This window comes from Abramis brama (assembly GCF_963993115.1).
Source record: "Abramis brama genome assembly, chromosome: 25".
Taxonomy (NCBI): domain Eukaryota; kingdom Metazoa; phylum Chordata; class Actinopteri; order Cypriniformes; family Leuciscidae; genus Abramis; species Abramis brama.
Genome location: NC_139987.1, coordinates 8143662 through 8162631, shown reverse-complemented (window position 1 = coordinate 8162631; position 18970 = coordinate 8143662). Strand labels below are relative to the sequence as shown.

The 18970-nt window shown below is 36.9% G+C and overlaps 2 protein-coding genes across 3 annotated transcripts; one reads left to right on the top strand and one right to left on the bottom strand.

Moving 5' to 3' along the window:
* The first annotated feature begins 751 nt into the window (after window positions 1-751).
* On the top strand, window positions 752-13969 carry ggcx (gamma-glutamyl carboxylase). 2 transcript variants are annotated; one of them, XM_084104134.1, is made up of 15 exons: window positions 752-986; window positions 1675-1884; window positions 1978-2136; window positions 3205-3370; window positions 3513-3591; window positions 3701-3807; window positions 4976-5139; window positions 5220-5521; window positions 10058-10189; window positions 10465-10616; window positions 10754-10923; window positions 11023-11153; window positions 11271-11418; window positions 12443-12647; window positions 12724-13969. In XM_084104134.1, the coding sequence occupies exons 1-15, from the start codon at window positions 956-958 to the stop codon at window positions 12881-12883; spliced, it is 2316 nt and encodes a 771-aa protein (XP_083960260.1). In that variant the 5' UTR covers window positions 752-955; the 3' UTR covers window positions 12884-13969. The 2 variants fall into 2 exon arrangements, with proteins under 2 accessions (XP_083960260.1, XP_083960261.1); XM_084104135.1 differs by having other exon boundaries at window positions 806-986; window positions 1678-1884.
* Window positions 13456-18907, bottom strand: snx24 (sorting nexin 24). The gene is made up of 7 exons (XM_084104136.1): window positions 18651-18907; window positions 18238-18321; window positions 16799-16903; window positions 16611-16705; window positions 16443-16472; window positions 16139-16203; window positions 13456-15255 (listed from the first exon to the last, which is right to left on the bottom strand). The coding sequence occupies exons 1-7, from the start codon at window positions 18717-18719 to the stop codon at window positions 15185-15187; spliced, it is 519 nt and encodes a 172-aa protein (XP_083960262.1). The 5' UTR covers window positions 18720-18907; the 3' UTR covers window positions 13456-15184.
* Between the last annotated feature and the right edge of the window lie 63 nt (window positions 18908-18970).

The window sequence follows — 18970 nt, the reverse complement described above, 5'->3', positions numbered from 1 at the left end:
TAATACACTGTGCAATAAACAATCGCTGTAAAAAACAAAGTTGCTGCCATACATTTTTAAGTAAAATCAACGTGGATGTTTAAGTCATTTCAATTTAAATTACATTAAAATTAATTTTTAAAATTGTTTTAAAAAGCAGAAAATTGCTTAACTTATTTTGATGAGTTAAAGCAATGTAAAAACATATGTTGTCATAACTTATTAATCATATAATTTGTACAGTGCACTTTACACTTCACAATGTCTCATTTGTTAACATTATTAGTTAATGTATAAACTAGCATGAACAAACTATAAGCAATATATTTTTACAACATTTATTTATCTTTGTTAATGTTTGTTAAAAATACAGTAACGTTTTTGCTCGTTACTTAACATTTCATTAACTATTTTATTTTATTCTATTTATTTTATTTTATTTTATTCAAAAAAAATATTAGTAAATGTTGAAATTGAAAATGTAAGTATTTTTCATTCTTTGTTCATGTTAACTACTTTAGTTAACGAATCTTAACTAATTAAACTTTACGTAAACTTTAAAACAGTGAGGTTTTTCTATATTTTAAGACATATGCAGGGACATTACTTCCCAGTTTACTTAAAAACAAGAATGATTGGTATTCAGCTGAGATATGTTTTTAGAAATGTAAAAAATGAAAATCCCACCAACACACCACAACCACTGAGAGGTTTCGACCACTAGACCTCGTTTCCACTTCCCCCTTTGATGGGCGGGACTTAGGACGGAACCAGCCAATGAGCGTCGAGATATCTACGCAGTCGCCTACCTTTCTACGGACAGCAAGCTTTCAGAGTGCTGTGTGTCTGTCTGACACGTACCTCACCCTGGTGTGTGGAAGTCTACCCATGTATCGGGTGTGAAAGAATTTCGGGCGGTTTAAGACTGACAGACCTTTTGTAACGTTCAGTGCAGACTGGTTTCACAACCTGCAACATGGAGCCAGGGGCGAGTGACGCGACAGCAGGTAAATACTGTATTACTACAGTAAAAGTGGCCTAAAGAGATTGATATAATACTATATCAGATAACTTTGCATAACATTGGCTTTAGTATACATCTCATTATATAAGGTGTACGTATCGTCTGATTAAGTGCATTAAAAGTGAAAATGTAGATATAATTTATCTTTCTAGGTTGAGTACAATGTAAGTACTGTTTTGTAACTTAGTATACTATGAAGTGTACTAATGAGAAAATGTATTCCTCAGAGGTTGCTTATTTATAGCTTATGAGTTCTCAGTTTAGATTTATTCAGTTAACTTTGTCTTGGATGTTTCTCCTAAAATTCTTTCTATTAGACTGATAGACACACATGTTAATATAAACATTTGTGTACAAAGCTGAAAAATGTATTTGGACAGCATATCTCTTAGGTTGTTTAATTTAAAATCAACATATTTGAGTTCATACAGAAATCGTACTGGCATATCTGACTTGTCATTGAAAACTTTGGTAAAATGGCAACTTTGAGACGTTTTTGAGAACTCTTCTGAAACTGTAGGTGTGATGTGCATCAGTATAATAATGTTTTTATTTTTCTCTGAGATACTGGCTGAATAAAAATGCTAAATCTCCATTCACTCTCTGTTTAATATCATTGCTGATTAGGAGAAACAACAGAGATATCATTGAGATTCCCTTTGTCACTTTAGCAGGTGCTCGATACGTTGAACCCTCCAAAGCGAAGAAAAAGAGCAGTGAGGAGAAGGAACAGGCAACTTCGTCCCCGTCAGAGCAGACCAGCACCATGAAGCGTCTCTTTGGCTTTGAGAAAGAAGACGTGTCATCATGGCATCGGCTGGTGTGTCTCCTCAATCGCCCCACTGACCCGGCCTCATTGGGCATTTTCCGTTTCTTATTCGGTAAGTCTTCATTTGTGCATGAAATATGTGATTTTACAGCATCCATCATTTCAAACTGTGGTGCAGGTGTTGATGTGTGCTGTGTTTCCTCAGGTATGCTGATGGCGCTGGACATCACCCAGGAGCGAGGCCTGAGTCATCTGGACTATAAGTATTTAGACGGGGCACCGGTGTGCCGCTTCCCCCTCTTCAACTTCCTGAAGCCTCTTCCCATGGACTGGATGTTCTTTGTGTATTTTGTTATGCTCCTTGGTGAGTTCCTCGAAAAACTCTTTATGAAATGCAACGGTGACTGCCTACTTTTCTAGTGGCCTTGCTTCTGGAACCATTTTTTTCACCTTTCATTTTCTCCATAGGCATTTCTATAAATTCTTTAGTAAAGTGACAAACCAACCTGCTATGAGATGTATTGCTTTGAGTCTTAAATTATTAAAAAAACAATGATACAATATAAAAATATGGACTTATATTAATTATAATTAAAAAACAAGTTTTATAAATATTAAATATATTCATTATATTTATATTGTTAAAATGTATACAGTTATTATTATTCAAATATATGAATTATAAAATATTTAATGTAGGGATTCACTATACTGGTTATTGGCCAGTATTAAGAGAGTTTTTAAATTTATTTCTGTCACTCAATATTTGTTTGTACATCTCTATTTTTACATTTAGATTCCTTTTTATGTCATTATAAATATATAAATTGTAAAAAATATATATTATATTTATTATTTAAATTGATATAGTATTCATATTATTATTATTATTATTATTAAGATATATTAATTATTAAATATAAAAAAAATTGTAGGAATTCACAATATACTGGTTCTTGGCCGATATTAAGAGAGTTTTACATTTATTTCTGTCATTCGATATTTGTTTGTGCATGTCTCTATTTTTACATTTAGATGACTTTTTCTGTCATTTAACACACTGAAAGTTAATCTTTAAAAAACATAATGAAAAACTAATTAAATAACTCGAAATAGTTTAATAACACTGTTGAATATAATCTTTGAAATTAATATCTATGTTTCATACTGTACATTGTAATGTTTTGATGCCTAAATTCTGTTGTAGCATTCAACATTAGTATTTTCTTTTAATTTATTTAGACAAAATTATTGGCCATTTATCAGTTATCAGCCATTGCTGAAAATAATTTTCGACGTATTGGTATCAGCCAGAATGGAGAAATGTAATGATATTTTTATTACCAGAACCCATTGTGTCATTTTGACAGATGTGAACACAGCACTTCTTTAAGAAGACACAAGACTGATCATCCACTTGTGTGTTTTGCAGGCGCTGTTGGTATCATGCTCGGCCTTTTTTATCGCTTTTCCTGTCTGATGTTTATATCTACTTACTGGTACGTTTTCTTCCTGGACAAAACGACCTGGAACAATCACTCTTATCTGTACGGACTCATCGGCTTCCAGCTCACACTCATGAACGCCAACAGATACTGGTAAGCTTACACTTCCTGTACAGTGGCCCCAAAAACTTTTGGACACTTAGATCACACTTAAAAATATGCATTACACAACAAAACATTAACCATAGAGTAATTTATTTTAACATAAAACAAGCAAAACATTGTTTTAATGCAGGTCATTAGATGGACTCCGAAACCCCAGGAAGAGGAACGCCCATGTACCGCTGTGGAACTACACTTTGCTGAGAACTCAGGTCAGCTGATGTATCTAGATTTGGCCTGAAATATCATCCCTGTGTTGTAGGACATTATCGGCATAGACAAAGTTATGATGAGATAGTAAATGTGCATTGCCTTTGACAGATTTTCATAGTGTACTTCATCGCTGGGGTCAAGAAACTAGATGCTGATTGGGTAGAAGGGTACTCAATGAAATACTTGGCACACCATTGGTTATTTGACCCTTTCAAGTGAGTATATTAGCCTCCAATTACATCCGCCTTAGCATGACACATTGTTGTAAAGGATCAGTATCATGGCTATGTTCACACTGCAAGCCTTCGTGCTCAATTCTGATTTATTGCTCAGATCTGATTTTTTGTTTGGCTGTTCACTTTTTTTTTTTTTTAAATGTGTCCAATATCAGATTCGAGGTTGAACTGATCGCAGTCCCGAACTGACCCTTTATGCGCAAAAGAACAATAACAAAACGTAAACACAGAGGTTACTGAAGTCAGCATTTACACATCGAAGTCACACATGAGCGGAAAAAATCGGATTTAGGCAAATTTTGCCTGCAGTCTGAACGTAGCCATATTTTGTCTAGGCCTGTCACGATTATTGATAAATCGTCAGATTAAATTTCAGTGACATTTTGACATTCAAAGAAGAGAAATTTAAGCATTTATAGACTGGTGCAGGGATGACGTCAGAACCCGGAAGACTAATTCGCCGCTGGTACCTTCGAGATTTTCACATGGGTTTTTATAATGAAGTTTTTCAATTAGGGCTGCACGATATTGAAGAAAAATGCGATATTCGATATGCAATACGATAATTTAACAACAGAAACTGAATAATCAAATGTAAAAAATAAAACACTGCTTAGTTTTCACTGTATGAATTAAATATATACTGATTCTTATTAAAGCTACTAAAGTTATTCAGCTAAGAGCAGTGAGTGATTTTCTCTTTGTCTTTTGTTCATGATCCCAGTTATTGCAAGCTGTTGCGATATGCATATCGCAATATATACATGCGATATTTCGATAATTTCGATATATTGTGCAGCCCTATTTTCAATTTATGAGTAAAATAAAGCCTGTGGTAAACATAACTTGATACACTGCACACATTCAGACTCTAAACGTTCTTATCAAAAATAGTCATGACTGCTTCAAAATTCGCGTTTTCAAGTTATGTTTACCACAGGCTTTATTTTACTCATAAATTGAAAAACCCCATTATAAAACCCAATGGGAAAATCACTAAGGAACCAGCGGCGAATTAGTCTTCCGGGTTCTGATGTCATTCAATTGACAATCGCAATTATTTGTATGACAGTTAATCATTAGCACAAAATTCATGATGATGACCTAATTTTGTCTTTTTGTTCCCCTCTCCCTCACTCTGTTTCAGAATGATCTTGCCTGTTGAATTGGTCAGTCTGATGGTGGTCCATGGCGGGGGTCTGATCTTGGACCTCACAGCTGGCTATCTGCTTTTCTTCGATGCCACACGTCCTGTCGCCATCTTCTTTGTCAGCTATTTCCACTGCATGAATTCCCAGCTCTTTAGCATAGGTAAAATGACGCTAAAGGACTAGTTTACTAAAAAAGATATGAGATTTTGAAAACTTTATGATCTTTATTTTTATCCTCAGGAATGTTTGCTTACACCATGTTGGCCACAAGCCCTCTCTTTTGCTACCCTGACTGGCCTAGACGCTTTTTTGGCCGTTTCCCAGAGTTCCTCTGGCCTGTACTGCCCCTCATCTCTCCTGCACCGAGTCCCAGCTCCTCCTGCGTGTACCCAAATCCACCAAGTGAGCCTAGAGAACAAGATGAGACCCACTCGGCTCCCAGACCCACCACACCGAGCTTCAAGCACAAGTTTAGAGCCTTCTTCACCATCCTTTACATCACAGAGCAGCTCTTCTTGCCATACTCGCACTTCATCACGCAGGTGATTTTAAACTGCGCTATGTTGTTCAGATGCAGTTTGATCTAGAAGGTTCATTGCGCTTTCACAATCAATGTAAACAGAGATAGTGAACAAAAGCAAATATCTGCACAAACCTTTGGAAGAGGAATCACATGCCTTGCTCACGCTTCACTTCAAAGGCCCTGTTTACACCTGGTATTAAGATGCGTTTTGGTCGATGGGTTCACAAGTGGGCGACGCTAAATATAGGTGGTCTAAAACATTTTGAGCTCGTCCACTTTTGACCACTTCCAGAGGTAGTCGAAAACACATTAGACCGTATTGCTTTCGTAGTGTAAACCCTCATGTGGTCGAATGTGTACGAACAGCCACAAAAGACGCCTACTCTCCGCCTACTGACCTAACGCAAAAGCATTATGGAAAGCGAATGGATTAAAACACCAATAATTTAACTTTCTATTTAAATTTTTATTATTATTATTATACAAGAAAAAGGCTTGACATTCACTTTTTTGCTAACCAGCCACTGTGGCTAGTGTTCTTCCAAAGTTACTAGCCACTAAACATTTTCAATGGCCACAATTTTGACATCGATACCATGGGGAAAAAACTGCCATATACAGTGAGGAAAATAAGTATTTGAACACCCTGCTATTTTGCTATTTTAAGTTCTCCCACTTAGAAATCATGGAGGGGTCTGAAATTGTCATCGTAGGTGCATGTCCACTGTGAGAGACATAATCTAAAAAAAAAAATCCAGAAATCACAATGTATGATTTTCTAACTATTTATTTGTATGATACAGCTGCAAATAAGTATTTGAACACCTGAGAAAATCAATGTTAATATTTGGTACAGTAGCCTTTGTTTGCAATTACAGAGGTCAAACGTTTCTTGTAGTTTTTCACCAGGTTTGCACCATAGACTGTAAAAAAAGATGGACGACGCCCCTTCGCTCTCTTCCATTGATGAGAACTGAAGCCGCCAGAGTCGCGATATGGCGCTGACATATTGGAACTTGAGTCTGCGCAGTAGCGATCTCGGGACCAGACCTGCGCAGTAGTGAGCAGGAAGTAAAGCCGCGAAATCAACACTCCGCCCTCACTCTCGCAGAATGCACTCAGGGAGAGTGGATTCTGCACACTTTTTAAAAAATTGATTGCAGTACGACAAGAGGCTTGTTAAAATAAAGTAAATACAATCTCCTCAGTCCTCCGAAGATCCTGAAAAAAATGTCCGTTGGTGCTTCAGTGACTACTTCGCTCGAGAACCTGTCAATCACAGCTGTCAATCATGACGTTACAACACCGCATCACGTAACTAACTAAAAACCAACTTATTTTTGAAACAGACACTTGAACTTACATCAGCGTGATAAAAACGACAGCAAATTAAATAAACCACCTTTGGAAAAAAGATATTTGAAGTGTAATTGAATTGTTTAGTTGGTCTCACGTCCTGTTGAATAACATGGGGAGGCGGGGCTTATGATCTATACTAGGACCAGTCACTGGGGGGCGATCAAGACGTTTTGGCTTCACTTTTCAGGGCTTGTGCGGCACGCTTGGTTTGCACACACTGCAGGAGGGATTTTGGCCCACTCCTCCACACAGATCTTCTCTAGATCAGTCAGGTTTCTGGGCTGTCGCTGAGAAACACGGAGTTTGAGCTCCCTCCAAAGATTCTCTATTGGGTTTAGGTCTGGAGACTGGCTAGGCCACGCCAGAACCTTGATATGCTTCTTACAGAGCCACTCCTTGGTTATCCTGGCTGTGTGCTTCGGGTCATTGTCATGTTGGAAGACCCAGCCTCGACCCATCTTCAATGCTCTAACTGAGGGAAGGAGGTTGTTCCCCAAAATCTCGCAATACATGGCCCCGGTCATCCTCTCCTTAATACAGTGCAGTCGCCCTGTCCCATGTGCAGAAAAACACCCCCAAAGCATGATGCTACCACCCCCATGCTTCACAGTAGGGATGGTGTTCTTGGGATGGTACTCATCATTCTTCTTCCTCCAAACACGTTTAGTGGAATTTACTACTTTACTACTTTCTCCCATGACTCCTCTGGATCATCCAAATGGTCATTGGCAAACTTAAGACGGGCCTTGACATGTGCTGGTTTAAGCAGGGGAACCTTCCGTGCCATGCATGATTTCAAACCATGACGTCTTAGTGTATTACCAACAGTAACCTTGGAAACGGTGGTCCCAGCTCTTTTCAGGTCATTGACCAGCTCATCCCGTGTAGTTCTGGGCTGATTTCTCACCTTTCTTAGGATCATTGAGACCCCACGAGGTGAGATCTTGCATGGAGCCCCAGTCCGAGGGAGATTGACAGTCATGTTTAGCTTCTTCCATTTTCTAATGATTGCTCCAACAGTGGACCTTTTTTCACCAAGCTGCTTAGCAATTTCCCCGTAGCCCTTTCCAGCCTTGTGGAGGTTTACAATTTTGTCTCTAGTGTCTTTGGACAGCTCTTTGGTCTTGGCCATGTTAGTAGTTGGATTCTTACTGATTGTATGGTGTGGACAGGTGTCTTTATGCAGCTAACGACCTCAAACAGGTGCATCTAATTTAGGATAATAAATGGAGTGGAGGTGGACATTTTAAAGGCAGACTAACAGGTCTTTGAGGGTCAGAATTCTAGCTGATAGACAGGTGTTCAAATACTTATTTGCAGCTGTATCATACAAATAAATAGTTAAAAAATCATATATTGTGATTTCTGGATTTTTTTTTTTTAGATTATGTCTCTCACAGTGGACATGCACCTACGATGACAATTTCAGACCCCTCCATGATTTCCAAGTGGGAGAACTTGCAAAATAGCAGGGTGTTCAAATACTTATTTTCCTCACTGTAGATATTTTTAATATTATCAGCTAGGGGTGTGACGAGACGCTTATCTCACGAGACAAGACACGAGATTGGGTTCATGAGAACGAGACGAGATGAGATTTTTGCACAATATTTTATAGAAATCCTTAATGACAAAATGCATGACTGAAAAAATAGTCTGCAGGTGCATTTTGAAATTGTTTTGACTAATAATTTTGTAATGAATGTCATTTCAGTTCTACTTTATGAGTATGAATTATAAAATGCATTGAAAGACAACAATATACAAGCACTGTAAAAGGTTTTGCCACAAACTCAACTGACTGGCTTTTCTCCTGTATGATTTCACATGAGTCTTGTCAGACCTTACTGTACATGAATTATGAGCTTCCAGAACTTTGAACTGATTGAGGCTGTTGTGACCTGCTAATTGAACTCCTTTCCACAAATTGAACATAGAAATAAAAACAGTATAAATCACAAAAATATATATATATTTTCTTAGTCTTATAAAGTGCAAACAAGTGCAAGTGCAGCCATAATCAAAGTACTGTAGCGCACAGACTCTTTATAATTGTTGTAAAATTGCTGTTTTATTTTGCACCGGCAGTTATAGGGTTACGGCTGTAAGTTCGGAAATAGGCCGGGTAGAGAGAAACGAGCGTTGCAGTTGTTCTTGCATTCCGATTAAAAGTTCAGAAACGGAGGCTCCCTTGTCTGTCGTTCTTCAGACGTTACAGTGGGCTACTCTCTCTGTATTCAAAGTGCAAACAGAGACCAGAGCCACAACTACACAGTCCAGAGATAGATTTGATATTGGGAGACAGACTATTGTATGTATGCAGCCTAATTTGCGCGCATCATCAGGGAGCTCACGTTTTACTTTCACTTTAAAATTTGCGATCGCACCTTCTACAAGATAAGACATTTATCAGACGCTTAGGCTCTGTTGTGCAACGAATCCTCCGCCATCATCATGCGATCAGTGAACTGTGCAACTCATGTTTGATGAGCAGAGCAGCCGTAAACAGTAGTTTACAATGGTTTTTATTTTTATAAAAACAGCGAGAAAGCTTTTCACTCGACGAGAAATCTCGTCACATTTTAGTCTCGGGAGATCTCATGACACCCCTATTATCAGCATAATTTCACTGCTGCCACTTTAAGACCTAATGCACGGATCCATTATACTGTTTCACATGCATTTCTTTCTCTACTGTTTACATTCTCTTAAAACATAACTAACTGTTTAAGTGAATACTTGTAAAGACCGGCATTTTGACATTATTTTGTGTGTATTTGACTGTTTAATCGCAATACGCAGCGAAAAATAACTCAATTTAGTACTAAGAGGCGGCTTTATGTGAGCGCACTTTGGGTGTGAGAGCAAAAAAAGCAACTGGTGTAGTATATTCTGTGGAAAAAAAGCATTTCAGATATTTCAGTATCAATATGTATAAAAAAATTATATTTTTGACAACAATACATTATACTCAGTTTAATATTTCAGATGCCTTTTTAAAAGACTACAATTAAAAAAATATATATTACATGTATATACAGTAATAGGAGTAGGAGTGAGTGTGTTTTCACGCCACTGCTGAAATCCACCTGCATTTGGCGTGTTTTAATGTCAAGCCCTGTATAAGAATTATAAATATATAGAAAAAATATAAGATTTTGTCAAATGTTAAACATTTAATCTCTGGGCCATACAGGGCTATAATAACTGGACAAATGGACTGTATGGCTACTCATGGGACATGATGGTTCACTCTCGCTCACATCAGCATGTCAAGATCACCTACAGAGATGGCGTAACAGGCGAGGTTGGATATCTGAACCCTGGAGTGAGTCAAAACTATTTTACAGGAATGTTCCAGGTTAAACAGATTAAGCTCTATTAGCAATAATTTCAATGTAATGCAAGTATATGGAAGGAAAAGTGATTCTAAATTAATTTCCTGTGATTAACGACAACATGTTACAGATACCATCAATAGAGCTTGACTTGTTTTTAGCCCACGATATTCCTTATTTTAACAACTGGAGTCATTTAAATTGCACCACTACATTGTTATGCTTTTATATGCTTATCTTCTCATGTCATTCCAATATGGTGCAGGTTTTCACTCAGAGCCGGAGATGGAAAGACCATGGAGACATGTTAAAGCAGTACGCGACTTGCCTCAGTGAAAATCTTCCACGCTTCAATATCTCAGACCCAGAGATCTACTTTGACATTTGGGTGTCCATCAATGACCGTTTCCAACAGAGGTTGAGTCGTGTTTATTGTGTGTTCAATTTACACTGCTAGATGTTCTTTGATTCATAAAGACAAAATGATAGTCCAATGCTCTGACATCAAAGTTAATAAGCCTTTATTTCAATATGGTTCTGCTTCTATCCAATAGGATTTTTGACCCACGCATTGACATCGTAAAAGCCGATTGGTCGCCATTCCGCCCCAATCCATGGCTCATGCCACTTCTCGTTGACTTATCACCATGGAGAACCAAATTTGAGGAGATTGAGGGGTCTTTGGACAACCAGACTGAGGTGGTATTCATTGCTGACTTCCCAGGTATGCATCTCCTAACTTATTTTTTATTATTATTACTGGAATACTTTTGGTTAATTTGCACACACAGGTGCTCAGTTGTTATTAATGTGACATCCACAGGCCTTTTTCTTGAAAACTTTGTGAGTGAGGATCTTGGGAACACCAGTGTTCAGGTCCTGGAGGGTCTAGTGAAGGTTGAAATAGTGGACGAAAAGAAGAACTACAGTTTACAACCAGGAGAAAAGATGCAGGTACAATTCTCCTATCCTCTATTATGAAACTCTGATTTGTTCCAGTGTAACATTTTAAACTCTTACTATTATTCATGTTTGTATCTACGTTGATACATTTCATTATTGTGTATTAAGATTCCAGCTGGCGCGTACCATAAGGTGTACACTGTGTCAGAAGGGCCATCCTGTTACATGTACATTTATGTAAATACTACTGAGGCGGAGCTTCAGAAGAACTTCACCAAGCTTTCTGAACTTCAGGAGAAAGTGCGTAATGGAACAGGTAAGTCACTTTTCGGTTACATGGGAAAACTTTGATTTCAAAACTACTACAAATTCCTTCAGATTACATGAATTCTTTGTTGTTTACCAATCATTTTCACATGATCAAATAGTTGAATTATTCTCTTTAACATTTACTTTGATTTGTACAAATTTATTTTCCAATTCAACATTGCACACTGTGTTCACACAAACAATGTGAATTCAAATTAATTCAGTGTAAAAAAAAGAAGAAAAAAAAGCAAGCCACAAAACAAATAGAAACAAAACCAAGAACATCTTTATTTACAATATGAAGAGCTTTCGTTTTGTAAATAGACTTCAGTGTTTTTTTAGTCTATAGTTTTATTTATATACGTATATAATATTGTGAATTACCTTTATTTTTATATTTTCAGGTTTTAATGTAATTTAGGTTTAGCATTTTTATTAGTTTTTTTTAGTTTGTCATTTTAGTACTTCAACTTATTTCAGTCAGTTGCCAAGGCAACGTTTCTAATTTTCGTTTTTCCATCTAATATTTTTTTTTATTACAATTTTTCAATAGTTTAGTTAAAGACAGCATGAAACTTCCCTATTGTGTCACATATCCAAGTGAAACGGCTTCACGAACAAGAAAAAATGTAGGCAGGGCCAGCGGACCTTATTTTGTCCATCGGGAATTGATTGGCTGGTTGTGGTTTGCTATTGGACGATCTCATGTGAGTGACAGGCTGTCCCGCCTTAGCGCCAGTAAACACATCATCAGAGAAGAGATGTTAAAGCTACTTTGATTAAAGATTACGTGGGCATTCAGTGTTTTGACCCTAATGCAATTTGTCTCACAGAATGCCCACTTTTTTGTGCACAGATAAATCATATTTTATAATAAATATAAGAATTGTAACAATAGCAACACTGGTCTAGATCAAAAGTTCCCTGTAGTATAACATCTTTAAACATCAAAGGGGCTGAAAGAAGCCATTTAATTTTTTTAGCGTAGCTACGCTGAAGAAGCACACTTAACAACTTGTTGCTGTTTGTAGAAACCGAGCCTTTGCCTCCTGAGATGCAGCCGCTCATCACTGGTCTCGACGACCAGGATTCGGACAACAGCGTGATCGACCCTGTAGTACGAATCTTCCTCAAACGACAGAAGCGCATGCAGGAGGTGAAAAGGCGTCGGGAAGCCTCTGTGGTCGAGAGGTTCCAGAGATTTGCGTCAAAGAAATACTACTCGATTAGACGAGGGTATGTAGGGGTATTAAAGGGAGATGTTAAATGTCTTGCGGCAGTACAAATTAATTATTTTGGTTCATCTCTTAAGGCTCCTGATGACAGCCATCGCTTTGCGTAACCTGGCTGTAGGTTTGCCACCGCTAGAGCAACTGACGAGAGAGGTGGCCTACGCCAACCTGAAGGAGCCTGAGAGCGAGACCAATCAGGATGAGCGTCTTAAAGACGAGGTGGGCCACGGAGAGCTGTGAGAAAACAGACTGTTACTGAGCTGCAGAAAATCAACAAATGCTTTAGTAGGTCAGTATTATTGGAACATTCCACGATTGTGAAAAAAAAAAAAAATCAGGTTATTGTTTACAGTTTTTTTTATCATACACTTAAGCCCAAAAATGTTAATCTTTTACACACCCTCATGTCATTCTAGACCTGTATAACTATGCTAGATTTTAAGTTTTGTGAATAAGTCCTGAAATGTTGTCCTGTTCTTAACATGGTCCTGTCATATGGCTTCAAAAGACCTGGAATGTACTGTAGCGCACAAGTGGTAAAAGACTATTTTACAGTACATTTTTCAGTTTTTTGGGAGTTTAACAATGTATTTCTTTATTCAACTTTCATTATATGGAGAGAGAGAAAAGCAGCTGGAACATTCTTTAAAAAAATATTTTTGTGTCCCATGGATGTCATACAAGTTTGGAACAATGATGGACAGAATTTAAAACCTTTAGATTAACTATTTTTTCATTCCCTTTTACTGGTTACTGAAATGTAAGTAATGATGACACTAAGATTTACTCTTTTTTTTTTTGAGAGAGAGAGAGAGAGAGAGAGAGAGAGAGAGAGAGAGAGAGAGAGAGTAGTCAGAAAAAACTTGCAAGTTTAAAAGCTATTAATTTACTATAACTTTTTCAGTATTAAAATAAATCTAAATGAAACTTGGCCTTTTGTGAGAATGTTTGAAGTGCAGTTTTTTTTATCCTTTAAACCAAATAAAAGCTTTTATCTTACAATTCACTCATTTGTGCTTAAGGGATCCTGCTATGTTTCGTCTCATCACCGGATTTATGCATGTTACATCAAATGCATTTCGAAACGATTTTCAGGTCATCTTTTAATTGGACAAATCTTGGCTATAAAAAGTGCCAAACATGGACAGGCACTGAATTGTCTTTGATGCATAAGTTTCATTATGCTAAATGCTGTTATTAAACGCCTGTGTGGCCTAAAATAACTTGAACTCAACCTTCTTTATATGCACACTGGGATTGTGGGATTGAGAATGCAAGAAATTTGTCTGTATGTGTCAGTCTTTTAATAAAAAAAGTACAATACTACCCCAGTGTGTCATTATAACATGCTTGAATGGTGACAAAGTATTTAGTTAATGAATAAATGTGTTCTGTTTTATTGCTATCAGTTTTAAAATGATATTCAGTTACAACTGATCTTTTCACCCTTGTTAAAGTGCAAGAGACAATCCAAAATGTCAACAAATACACACATAATGGAATGGCACATCGTCCACACACAGAATTAAGACATCTAAATGAAAACAAACACTTAAGTTCTGTAAAACTGCTTGAAATGGTACATAAATCCATTCTTATTGTTGTCATCTTTATAACATTTAAACAGCTATGACTCATATAACCACTCAAACCGAATGGACATCACCAATACTACTTCCGTCAGTAGTGTGTAAGCTTTTAAAGCTTTAGTTCACATGCGTTCTTTTTACACAGTGAAGTTCCAAAAAATATTAGACTACCATTGGTCCAGACTAAACTGCATTTACAAAGAGGTTAACCCACTGAAAAGGATTTACTTGGCTCCAGGTTAGCAAAGCTAACTTGCAAGGTAACTTAAGTTTTTGTCTTAACAACTCTTTTTCACAGTTTTGGGCAGTAACATGATATAAGATATTAGGTGTGTTCAACAGCGCTGTGCAGACCGCTGACATCAAAACACCGCGATTAGAGAGAAGACGTCTCTGTATGCTTTCGTGGTACTTTGATGTCACACCAATCGGTCAAGTCCAACACATCTATACATACACTGGCTTGGTCCACCCATTACTTCCCTTTTTGCTAATTATAAGCCAAGGCTGTTAATCGAAAATTGCCACATCAAAACCAACCAAAGTAAATAACGTCCATACAATTCAGTAACAAATGAAAAGGTTAAAGGCTCTTTCAACAACTTCCTTATTTGATAAGTCACCTCATCTAGAGAAACATGCAGTCAGTGGATGAGAAAATCCATCTGACCTCATATATGACACGAGGAGAGATGTGCAAATACTTGCAGAGGTACTTCTCATATTAAATAAAACCTTGATTCGGCAGTCGATATGAATGTTCACTAAAACTAAATATCAATTCCTGCATTTGCAGAACACAAAAACAAACAATGGAGTGTTGAAACCAAACCACACTCTTCAAGGCTGTAATGAGTGAGTCTGTTAAACTGGTGTTGCGTGGTTTAGTGTTGGTAATATGAATCCCTTTTTATCCGTGAACTTGATGTGACGCCGTCCGTAGTGCTGAGATCTACCTTGGCTGGAAGTCTGGATAAAATATTCCACGTAACACACCTTCGATAACCATATTTGAAAACGTATCTGCAAAACAATTGAAAAGCATTCACTGAATGTTTATGTAAAATAATACATATGCAGTGTTAAATAGAGGATTGTTTTGTTTTTTGCAGGATGTCTAGTAGTAAAATACTATTTATTGCAACAAGACTCTGAAACTTTAACTACACTGTGACAAATGAACAGTAATTAGACTGACTGAAGTCTCAGCTCAGTTCAGATATAATCCTGTGGTTAAGTGAGCGAATGAGTCATCTGAGTCAGTTCAGTGAGGACGGGAGTTGTCTGACTGATTCACAAATAAATGCTCAAGTTTACATGCATATATACACTACTGAAACGAATGCTTCTAGTCAGCAAGGATGCATTAAATTGATCAGAAGCGACAGTAAAGACGTTTATGTAACAAAAGATTTCTATTTTTTTTTAAATGCGGTTCTTCTGAACTTTGTTCAAATAATCCAGAAAAAATGTATCACGGTTTCCACAAATATATGAAGCAGCACAACTGTTTTCAACATTGATGAAACGTTTCTTTAGCATCAAAACATTGTATTAGACTGATTTCTGAAGGATCACGTGACACTGAAGACTGGAATAATGATGCTGAAAATACAGGATCACAGGAATAAGTTACATTTTACAATATAATAGATAACAATTATTAAAAATTTTAATAATATTTCATAATCCTGTTTTTACTGTATTTTGATCATATAAATGCAGCCTTGATGAACATATTTAATATTTATCAATACTATATACTTAATACTTTATTTATAATATCTTTTGCTATATGTTTAATAATATCATTTATATCTGTCACTCCCAAAGAGCAGAAGGAAACATGAATGCACATGCATTCTTCTGCCCCTTAAAAAACGAAAGCTGAAGGATCGACATGTACCGTTGGTGACAGGCAGCAGATAGGGATCCCTCAGGAAGAGAAGTGCTGGCTGATGTGTCAGTTTACTGCAGTGTTTGTAGAGAAAAGGTCAGAGATCGAGAGAGAGGGAGAGAACATAATGACTCACAATCTAGTTCAGTTTCTGATGACAGTGTTAAAAACAAAGCAGACAGCGAAATTTATCACATGGTTGTGTCATTTCCCAGCCAGCGCAATAACTTCTCAAAAACGCTTTTATAACAGCACGTCACACATCAAAATGGCTCTGAAAGGTTGGATTTTTTCAGATGTAAATATTGCATACCTTGATTCCTCCGATTCCGTTTCAAATGATCTAAACAGAAAAAAGACACACACAGACATTGTACAAAGATCTTTTTTGTAATGACTATACTGAAAAGTCTTTGTTTGTCCAAAGGTCTGCTTTCTAAGGCCTTTACTTCAGACAAAATTACACACTATAAAGCCTTACCCACAACTCTCCGTTTTTGGCAGTGACGGGAAATGGCGGATATTGAGGAAATCCAAGAATATCTTTGGAAGAACCTCATTTTCCATGATTATAGTCTACACACACAAAATCAAATGGTTATTCCAGAATATGGGAAAGGGGCTGTTTGTCACTGTGTGATTTAATTTGTTCAGCAAACGGATCAATACCTGGAGGTAGAGCTCTAGTCCCAGTCTCCTCTGCTCAAGAACCTTAGGCACCCAGTTCCTCACATGCTTTGAAGGGATTTCTGGAGGTTTAATGCTCTTTTTAAGCTATTAAATTGTAGTTAGGGAGGAAAAAAAATCATGTTAGACACTGTCCAGAAGGAGTCTCTAGAGTTTACACACAGGGCAGGAATGTTTTTCAAGTGGAATTTCTGCATTTTGCCAAAACTGTAAATTGCGTAAAATTCCACTTCATCTGACACTCGATGTCAAATATCCTCTTTCCTCAATGTACACAATCATACAGTCTTGATGTACTCTAGTAGCACACAATACATACTCAACATTATTTCTGACCACATACAGTAAATAAGAAGTGCTGATCTGAGAAATTCTGCTGAAAACTTGCAGATGTTTTCTATTTCAGCAACACTGTTCACATGTACATGCTGTTATTTATTAATAATAATAATAATAATAATAGTATATTATTATTGGCTCTTTGGAATCACCCTGGGACAATTGTGTGCAGTAAGAGTCAAAATATATTAGTTAATGCATTTGATTTCAAGAATTAACAATGAACAAACATTTTACAGCATAGCTATAATTTAGGAGATATCTAATAAGGATGAGGAAGCCAATTTTTTTTATTAAAAATAAAAATGATCCTGTTCATTCTATTTCTAAATATATTCTGACGTTGATGAGACATGCTCATTCTGCTGTGTATTAGAAGAAACTGCGGGCCATTTATTCTTTGATTGTAACATCACAAATAAATTCTGGTTTGATTTAAACTCTTTCATTTTAGCCCTATAGAAGATAGGCCTAATCACTCATTTGTTATCAAAGATATTATTTTTTTAACATGAAAACCCTGAATATTTTGTCAATTTCTTTATATTGCATGCAAAATGTTTCATTCACAAACAAACAAAAAAGTCTAATTCTCCTTTGTGCCTTGAATTCAATTCTCTAATTTCATCCCCAGACTTATACGCAATATCTAAACTACTAGATTTGTTTAGCCTTATGAGAGTTTATTAAAATATTTCACTTAATTTTGATATTATGATTTCTTCAATGTGTATTTTTTATTCATGTTTTCCCCAACGTAATTATTTATTTTCATGCAAACTTTAATTCATAGATATACACTTGTTCTCTGGTAATTCAAGTTCATGATACATTAACTAATGTTAATTAATTAAAGTGTTACGAATTTATTAAAAGTATACATACAAATTAATAATAATTACACTTACATTCATGCATTTAGCAGATGCTTTTATCCAAAGCAACTTACAAGTGAGTCAAAATTAAATTCTGTCATCAATTAATTTCTTCGGATCCACGTTTTTAGTTTTTACCACCAAATACATTACGTATTTTACTGCAGAGTGATAAAGATTATTGTTAGCAGTTTTATGCGTGCTTACCATTTTATGCAGGGCGTGAAACTCACTGTAACGTTTCTCAACAGTGTGCTGTCGACCACACATGAGCACCTCGATCTTAAAAACCTGGCGAGACAAAGTGCTTTTCTATAATTTCCTTCGAATATTATACAGTCTAGTTGAGTGAGCTGAAATGGCTCATAAATATCAGGATGAATTCACTTTAAATACAGGCTATCACAACCTAGACATCATTTACAGACATCATAGGAGCGGTTGGAGCGTTCAAATGCGCCCAAACCTGCTCCAAGTAGTCAGCGCCAAAGAGTCTACGTCTTAAATCGACATTTCTCATTATTCACTGAGGTCAAGTGTAACGTTTATTATCGTAAATTGGAATGAAAGCGTGTTTACGCCAGCTGGCTGGTCTTGAAAGTAGCCGCTGTTGAACTCACCGTGTAGCCCCTCTCCATGTTGCTGCCCTCCGACCGAAAAGACGGGATTGACACTTCTAAAGGATGCATGATCCAGCGAGATATATCAGCAATTATGTGGCACACCAGATCAAGTAATTGCGAGAGACCTTGGTGGGCCCTTCAGAGTAATTTTACTGATTGTCGAGTTCTCACTGGACGCCTGACATGAATTGAAAATATTCCACGCACTTCTTCTCCATCGCATGCAGGAGGTTCAGCGGTCGGTCTGCAGATGTAATGCCGCCACCTGTCGTCCTCACAGAGAATACATCAAAATAAATAACACTGCAGCGATGAGC

What these genes read in the sequence shown, in the direction of transcription:
- ggcx (XM_084104134.1), top strand. Translation starts at nt 956, where the DNA reads ATGGAGCCAGGGGCGAGTGACGCGACAGCAG. An exon ending in TTCCCAGCTCTTTAGCATAG is followed by an intron (nt 5,140 to 5,219) that starts GTAAAATGACGC and finishes TTTTATCCTCAG; the next exon opens with GAATGTTTGCTTACACCATG. An exon ending in GAAAGTGCGTAATGGAACAG is followed by an intron (nt 11,419 to 12,442) that starts GTAAGTCACTTT and finishes TGCTGTTTGTAG; the next exon opens with AAACCGAGCCTTTGCCTCCT.
- snx24 (XM_084104136.1), bottom strand. Translation starts at nt 18,719, where the DNA reads ATGCATCCTTTAGAAGTGTCAATCCCGTCTTTTCGGTCGGAGGGCAGC. An exon ending in TTCACGCCCTGCATAAAATG is followed by an intron (nt 16,904 to 18,237) that starts GTAAGCACGCAT and finishes ACAATTTAATAG; the next exon opens with CTTAAAAAGAGCATTAAACC. An exon ending in CCAAAAACGGAGAGTTGTGG is followed by an intron (nt 16,473 to 16,610) that starts GTAAGGCTTTAT and finishes TTTTCTGTTTAG; the next exon opens with ATCATTTGAAACGGAATCGG.